General features: G+C 47.7%; 1 protein-coding gene across 1 annotated transcript; it reads right to left on the bottom strand.

Annotated features, from left to right (window-relative positions):
- Window positions 1-635: 635 nt before the first annotated feature.
- On the bottom strand, window positions 636-6,714 carry LOC100899471 (uncharacterized; the record flags this gene model as incomplete). Its single annotated transcript, XM_029111635.1, is given in 5 exon segments — window positions 636-901; window positions 1,815-2,066; window positions 2,069-2,510; window positions 3,463-4,234; window positions 4,307-6,714. Coding segments are annotated over 5 exon segments (4,140 nt in total), but the record flags the coding sequence as incomplete, so codon positions are not given.
- Window positions 6,715-7,947: the final 1,233 nt, after the last annotated feature.

Below are 7,947 nucleotides of genomic sequence, written 5' to 3'. Positions count from 1 at the left end.
CGTACTAATCTGATGTTATCTTTGGTGACCTGAATTTCGTAACCATCGTCAACCAATTTAGCTACTGATATAAGATTCCGACGCAAGCTGGGAACGTGCAAAGTTTCCCTCAGTTCTAGAACTTGCGTTTGACCTTGTGACGAGACTGTAACCAGCGCAGTTCCGGAGCCTGTTACTTTCAGCACTCGCGCTCCGCCTAGCCTAACTTCACGATGAGACTCGAAGGGTTGATAGTCGACCATCCATCTACGACTTGAACACATGTGATGGGTCGTTCCGCTATCAACTAGGAATTCCTCACCTAAGTCGTTGAAGTTCACCTCAGCCAGTTCCACATTGAGGGCTTCAGAGAAGTTGGCTTGTGGCTGATTCTATCGTTGGGGCTGGTTTCTTCCGCGGTTGTTGTTGTTGCGATTCCGATTTCTGTTGTTGTTGTTGTTTCGGCGTGGGGCTCTGCACTGGGCCTGCATGTGGCCCTTCCGGTTGCAATTGTAGCACACGACTTCTGATGATTGTGTAGACGTCGTTCTACGTCGCGAGAAACTTCGTTGGTAGTTTCGTCGAGGGGTGTTGCGGTTGATGTTGAGTCGGGAGAACATAGCGGTTGCTTGATTGTCATTGGCACCGCGTCTCACTGCCTCAGCTTGGATGGAAGCCGTCAGGATATCCAGTTGTTTATCCTTGTCGGTACGGGCACTCCAAGCTTGCCTGAAGGGTTCCCAGGACGCTGGCAGAGATTCAAGCAGACGGGAAGTGGTCAGGTCATCATCGAGCGCGAATCCTGACTGGTTCATCTCGTAAACGATCTTCTTGTAGTTTAAGAGATTCTCTGACACAGTCGATCCGGGCTGGTATCTGTAGCGCAGGAATTTGGCGACGGACAGGTTCTTCTTGGTGCCGTCTGATTGTTGGAATCTGATTCGGATTCTTCTCCAAATCTCCTGGGCTCCAATGTCCTCTGCGTTGTCCAAGAACAACGTCACAGCCAGGTCGGGGTGGATCGAGTTGATCAGGATGTATCGTGCGGCTCGATTTCCGATGGTGAATTCCTGTTTCTGCTTCTTGCCTTCCTTCGTCTTTGCCTTCTCTGGATCCGGTGGGTTGAGGCGTCCTCGGGTGACATCCCAGGCAAACGGTTCGCCGTCGAGAACCGATGGGATGATGGTCTTCCAGGCGATGTAGTTCTTCCCGTCAGCAGCCAGGATAATGCTGCTAACCACTCTGGGTCGTGGACCGCATGAGGTTGGTTCGTCTTTGTCGCATACCGGGGCGTTTCCGCCGTCGTCGTCCTCGCCAACTTGGACGTAGCCGTAGAGGGGGTTTTCTCTCGAAGTCGAAGGATTGGACATTGTGGATGGACACTTCACTTCGGCTCACGGTATCACTTATCTTTCTGAGCAACTCGTGCTGATAACGGTGAAGAGATATACGTATCTCGTTGATACCTCGGCTAGAATGATCACACGGAATGCTAGAGTCAGTCTTGGGCTCCCCCTTTTCTGGCTGAGGTTTATTGTCCTTTATATATAGCGAGTCACAGGAAAGGGTTGAACACAGAAGAGCATCCGAATATGGGTCATGCTGAAAAACACTGTGAACGGGTTAAGTGGTGACCGGTCAGTGACCGTTACAGACTGAGGTCTTCAGTATCTAGAGCGGAAGGTGAAACGGACAATATTCATCAATATTGACTGAATGACATTCGATCGGGACCCATCCGTCTTCAAGTATATGAGGCTTGCTTCTCACATGGGCTCCATATTTCACCATTGCTCGTCTTCCTACGTGATCATTATCATAACTCAACCAAATACGGTAGGATTCGTTTTCATCATTCCGATCCGGCACGTGTTCGATATAACGGAGTGTGCCAATTGCACCGTTGACAAGTCCGTCTTCGATATCAATGTTAACTGTCAACAGATACGGGTATCCTTTCGAAAATCTGATTCTATACGGTAATCCTCCTGTGTCTCTTGTTTGCATTCGATGGACTCTTCCTACAGCATCCCGTCGTTCGGTTTCTGTTGAATACCCAGTGTAATGATCTTTCGCGATTATGTCCTCTTGTATCCGTCGACTTGGGTATTATTAAAAAATAGCCGTATCACTGAGTCTGGAATATTGTCTTGGCACCATTGTCGCGACCTGAACCGCGATTGGATCATCTCAATCTCCTCGGTATTCAACTCCTCCCCCGACCCAATCTTTGTTAGAACTGAGGAGAAGTTCGCATCTTTCTGACGAACGATCTGTGTCAGTGGATAATAATCCAATGATTGCCACAAGATTGCTTTCTTTCCCAGATCTTGATTTGTCGCGCTGTATACTGGGGCTGCATTCACAAGTGGAAGTTGCTTCGAATCTCCACAGGCGATGAGATCTAATCCACCAAATACATTGATGTAATCACCAACCATTTGTTGCAGTCGCGAGTTGACCGAGTGGAGGAGATGCGATCCACACATACTTATTTCGTCGATTATCACACATTTGATATTCCGTAAAATCTATATATATAAAAACGTATGTCTGTTTGTCTGTCTGTTTGTCTGTCTGTTTGTCTGTCTGTTTGTCTGTCTGTTTGTCTGTCTGGTGTCACCTATAGACTCGAAAACGGCTGAGCCGATCGTCGTGAAAATTTAGGAGCGTGTTCTGGGCGATCCAGCGGTGGTTATAGGGGGGTCAGTTCTCCGATGCGATGAGTCGTTCTACCTTAAAAAAATTATTTGAGTACTTTTCCCTTGAAAATACGAAATCACGGAAAAAAATTGAAAAATCGCAAATTCGCTAAATTCACGAACGCCTGAACCGATCGCCGTGAAAATTCAGGGGTTGGTTCCCGGGAGCTTCAGGAAAGTCATATGAGGGTCGTCGTTCTCATGTTATGGGTCCTCCCCCATAAAAAATGATTTGAGTGGTCCTCTCACCGAGAATCAAAGATTTCATCAAGGGAAAGACGGGAATTCGATTTTCCGGAGGACATATATCTAATAAAGGCGGGGGCACGGGGGAGGCGGGGAAACGGGGAAGTGGGGAACAGGGAAAGCGGGGAACCGGGAAAGCGGGGAACCGGGAAAGCGGGGAACCGGGAAGGCGGGGAGCCGGGGAAGCGGGGAACCGGGAAAGCGGGGAACCGGGAAAGTGGGGAACCGGGAAAGCGGGGAAACGGGAGAGTGGGGAATCGGGAAAGTGGGGAACCGAGAAAGCAGGGAAACGGGAGAGTGTGGAAACGGGAAAGTGGGAAAACGGGAAAGTGGGAAACGGGAAAGTGGGAAAACGGGAAAGTGGGAAAAGGGAAAATGGGAAAAGGGAATTGGGGAACCAGGAAAGCGGGGAAACGGGAAAGCGGGGAAACGGGAGAGCGGGGAAACGGGAAAGCGGGGAGCCAGCGCACTCGGAGCTAGCGCATGTGTAGTGAGTCTAGCGATACCGAGTCGCCGCGAAGCGGCGACCGGGAGCGCTAGTATGTCGATATGTTTGCAGGGTATCGTAGGACAAACTTTTTGTCTGTTTCGATGTTGTCAAGCGGAAAGCTGAATGAAGTGTGAGTCCATTCAATCCGACCGCTGCTTTTCCTGTTGTTGCTGTGGCGATACATGCATTATTCAATGAGTTATGCTCCTGTGTATATCGGTTGTATGTTTCCATCAATGCTTTCAGAGTGAATGTTTTCCCACAGCCAGCTGGGCCTGTCAGGAATATTTGTAGAGGTTCGCTTCTCTGGCAGTGTATGCGATGTATAACTTCCAATATCAGTTCGCGTTGCTCGGAATTCATCTGTCGGATGAGAGCACAATAATCAGTTTTGCTCATGATGTTATCTCGACGTTTCACTGCGCTGATTGTTGGGCCATTGTCGTATTGTCCAAAATCATCATCATTTGTCACGAAATTCGCATCCATTATCGCTGATGATGGTAGGCTGTCGTTGGAGTCGACTATCTGCTCATTCATACCGCACATTGCCTCTATCTCTTTCATCAGGGAATCGATGTCCAAGTTGTTCTCGAACTCTTTCCGTCGTTCCATGATCAGAGATTCATTTTCCCCGTAGACTTCAAGAAACTTGTCGCGATCGATCACGTCAACGAGTTCACTTCGGAACGGGAAATACAGTGATACCATTTCCCGTTTATAGTTGTACAGGTCCGCTTTATCGTAATTCCGATACCTTATGATTCTCGGTGTTTCGCGTCGTCTATACTCCATACCAATCGTCTCATATTCATCGCTTGAGTCATCATCAAATTCCATCTGATCTCCGTCGACCGCATGCGAAGGAATTTTCTTGGCTGGTTCATACCACGCCGCGAACTGAGCGAGACACACATCCTCCAATGATGACGGACGCTCTTCATACTTTTCTATGATTGATTTCGTCCAAATATCCGTGCTATCAGCTGTAATATTTTGTGCGTCCATTGTCGATCTCCGCTTCTGTGCCTTATGCCTCTCCTGAGGCCACATCGTGGGTATTGTAACTGTCGTCCTCGATGCCCAACTCATGGGTTGACGCAGCAAATACCACGCGGCCTCCTGAGCTGACATCTCGACGCTGTTCAGAAGCTTGAGCCCCACCTTGGACATGAGTTGTGATTGATCATATTCAGGATTCGTTTCATGGATATTCATGAGCTCCCTGTGAAAATTACTCATTCCACGATCGGACTTATTCACATACTCCACAATGTATGCTGCACACGAATAAGGATCGAGGATCATTTGCAGATCCGTATTCGAATTGAGAACCGACGCTATCCAAGGATTGAACGTATTGATAAACGTTTGCGTCATATCTCTCTTGAATATGATGGTCGGACGTTTCAGTGTTGATCGGATCATGGTCAAGTATGCCTCGAGATCGCAATTGATGTCACTCATATAGTCATCGATGGTGTTGTAAACTTTTGATTCGAGTTTATCTCGAGCATTTCTCACTCGTTCCTTCAAGAATTTACGCCGCGGATCTTCCTTGTTCAGAGGAATCAGGATTCGTGTGCAATGCATCGGCCAAAACGGAATGTTGAACCGACAGTGCTTTTCACCGCGTTTCGTACAAGTGAATGTATGGGAGTGGGTCTGATTGCTAATCATATCTTCATCAGGAAGATCGACTTTATCGACGCTACACAGATCCGTTATCAGCTGTAGCGTTCGCGGCATGTTCTCGCTAAGATCCTCAGCAGGATCGTTTTCCACCCACAAAAGAATATGGGCATGAGGGCTTCCCCTATTTTGGAACTCGATTCGTAAGAAATAATCCAGAACTCTATGTTTCCCGAATGGGTTGTACGATTGCTTAGTGCATAATATTGCCATCACGACTCGGAGTAATTTGTGAAAATAAATGCAGCAGGTAACGGGGTCTTCCGCGACTAAGTAAGCTCGTTTGTATCCATCAAGTTTTTCGAATATCTTCGTCTCTTCGATATCGACTCCAAGCGATTTGAACTCATCGGAAAGGTTGTGCAAGACGCGAAGCAAATGTGGCCAACGAATTTCGTTTGCGCTGAGTGTCAAAAATGCTGTTGGCTTCCCAAGTTGCCGTATCATGGCGAATAGATCCTTTTTCCGGGATGCCCAGTATTGAGCAGAGTTGGGAATTGTTCTCAGAAATGCCTGATTGGTTTCAATCAATTGTTCCACGAATTGACGATTTTCGATCATGGATCGTGTTAATTTTTCGGTTGTGCGCAAACACCGATACATATTCTGGATACCATCATGTATTCGCAAGCGAAGTATTTTCATCGCCATGAAGAGAACATGTTGTGGAGTCACTCCCCGCCTATCATTGCGTCGAATCTCAGACATACACATTGTGTATGCTGTGGCCCTCACACCGGCCTTGATATTTCGAGGGACGCCGAAGTATATCGCCGGAAATGACAATTCCTCCGCATAGGTATCAAAAATCAGACTCTCGGATTTTGAGTGCTGTCCCGGAGCAATATCTAAACACGAATCCTCGTTCCACATCATTGTTTGTTGGCGCGAGTTAATGAGCTCGAATTCGTTCGTATCGTGGTCTGTGAGTGATTCGATGTCTTCGTCGTCATGCTCTTCAGTACTCGATATTCGATTGTCCAAATCGTGCCAATCTATTTTGATATCGTAGTGTTTGTAAAGAGGCTGATCGATCAAATATTGCAACCAGGCAATCACGGTTGATTTCTTCACATATCCGCTCAAGTAGGTTGATTTGTGGATTAAACTCTTTTTAAAATTCACGTTGAAAGCATGATCGTCGTCCAAATCTCGAGGTAAACTGTAAACCATGGTTTTGACATCGACCGGGACATTAATTACTTGTCCGATGATTCCGTAGCAACCGTGAGGTCGTAAACGACGGATCTGCATGTGAGGAATTCTCGGGGAGACTAATCTTTCGCTTATCGGATCAAGTTTCGGAAGGCCTGACGGCTTTGGGGGGTACATATACCCATTGGTCCGACTCATCGGCGGAATTTTGTCTGTCCTGCAGGTTTTGTTGCAGGAAGAACAGAGTTTGAATTCTGACGTATTTTCACCCGGGAAATGGTTCGCTAGAAAATGGGCTGTCGAGCTTACGATTGTTTTGAGGTCTTGTCGGAACCATATACGATCGCACACATCGCATTTATGCCCGAAATCGTTTTCGATGAACGTTTTTCGGAATCGAGCGCTCGCGCGCGACCATGCTGACAGGTATTCTGGACCTCTTGTCGGCATAACATTATTTGTCTCCCCAAGTGTCGCATTTGTGTCGGTCGCTGGTATAAATTCTGTATCCGCGCGATCCGTTCCACTCCCTAGAGTCGAGTTCTCTTGACTTTGCCGCCGTTCTCGATTCTCAGTCGAAGTCCCGGTTGAGGTTCGCGGTCTCTTAGGTCGAGCATTGGCAGCATGATCATTACTTCTAGCACGCCGTCTCTGGCGCTGCAAGCTTGCAATCTTAGGTCTCATTACACAGCTCGACAGCCAAATCGTTACAGAGAAAGTGATAGCTATTTCGGGGTAAACTTGGGGCGCCGAATCCGAATTTCGTAACAGATTTTCTCCATCAGGTCCAGTTTTTCCGAAATTTCAATTTTTCGATTTTTTACCGTTTTTCGTCTCTAAAAAATTCTAGCTCCGCCCCTGAGTGGACTAGATCGATGAAACTTCGGTGGCGGATAGAGCTGGGTTGGGGCTATACCTGGCCGAGTTTTGGTGCGATTCGTAGCAGTGGTCTCTGAGCTAGAGCCATCGGAAACTAAAAAAAAGAAGAAAAAAATGGGAGAGGGACCTCCTAGAAAGCACTTGACGGGAAAACTAGGACCTTTGGAGCGATCTGACCTCGACGATTCGATAGAGGAGGCTTTTACGAGCATTTTGAGACCAAGCAGAGCAAAATCGGTCGATCCATTCAGTTTTTATTCGCAAAAACATTGAAAATTTGAAAACGCCTAAAAGTCGGAATTCGTCTGTGCCGACTTTTAAGCTTCGAGTACATAGCCCAGAAGCTCCGTTCCGTGAGCAGACAGAAACTGCTAGCGGGAGTGCTCAACGGGCCGCAGATCCGGCGACTCATGAAGGACCCAAACTTCATCGAATCGATCAACCCGGAGGAAGCCGCCGCCTGGGAATCCTTCGTCTCAGTCGCCACGAACTTCTTGGGGAACACGAGAGCTTCCAACTACGTGGAGTCGGTGCAGAGACTTGTAGAAAGCTTCCGCATTCTCGGATGTAGAATGAGTATCAAGTTTCATTATCTCCACGCCCACCTTGATCTATTCCCTGAGAATTTAGGGTCAATGAGCGACGAGCAAGGCGAAAGGTTCCATCAAGACATCAGCACCATGGAGGAGCGATACCAAGGGAGGTGGGATGAGTCTATGATGGCAGACTATTGCTGGAACCTCATGAGGGAAGCCCCTGATCGACCACATTCCAGACAATCGCTGACGGCTCGATTTGATGCGG

The sequence above is a fragment of the Galendromus occidentalis genome, unplaced genomic scaffold (assembly GCF_000255335.2).
Source record: "Galendromus occidentalis unplaced genomic scaffold, Mocc_1.1 scf7180000077455, whole genome shotgun sequence".
Classification (NCBI taxonomy): Eukaryota; Metazoa; Arthropoda; class Arachnida; order Mesostigmata; family Phytoseiidae; genus Galendromus; species Galendromus occidentalis.
This window is presented reverse-complemented; position numbering and strand designations above follow the sequence as displayed.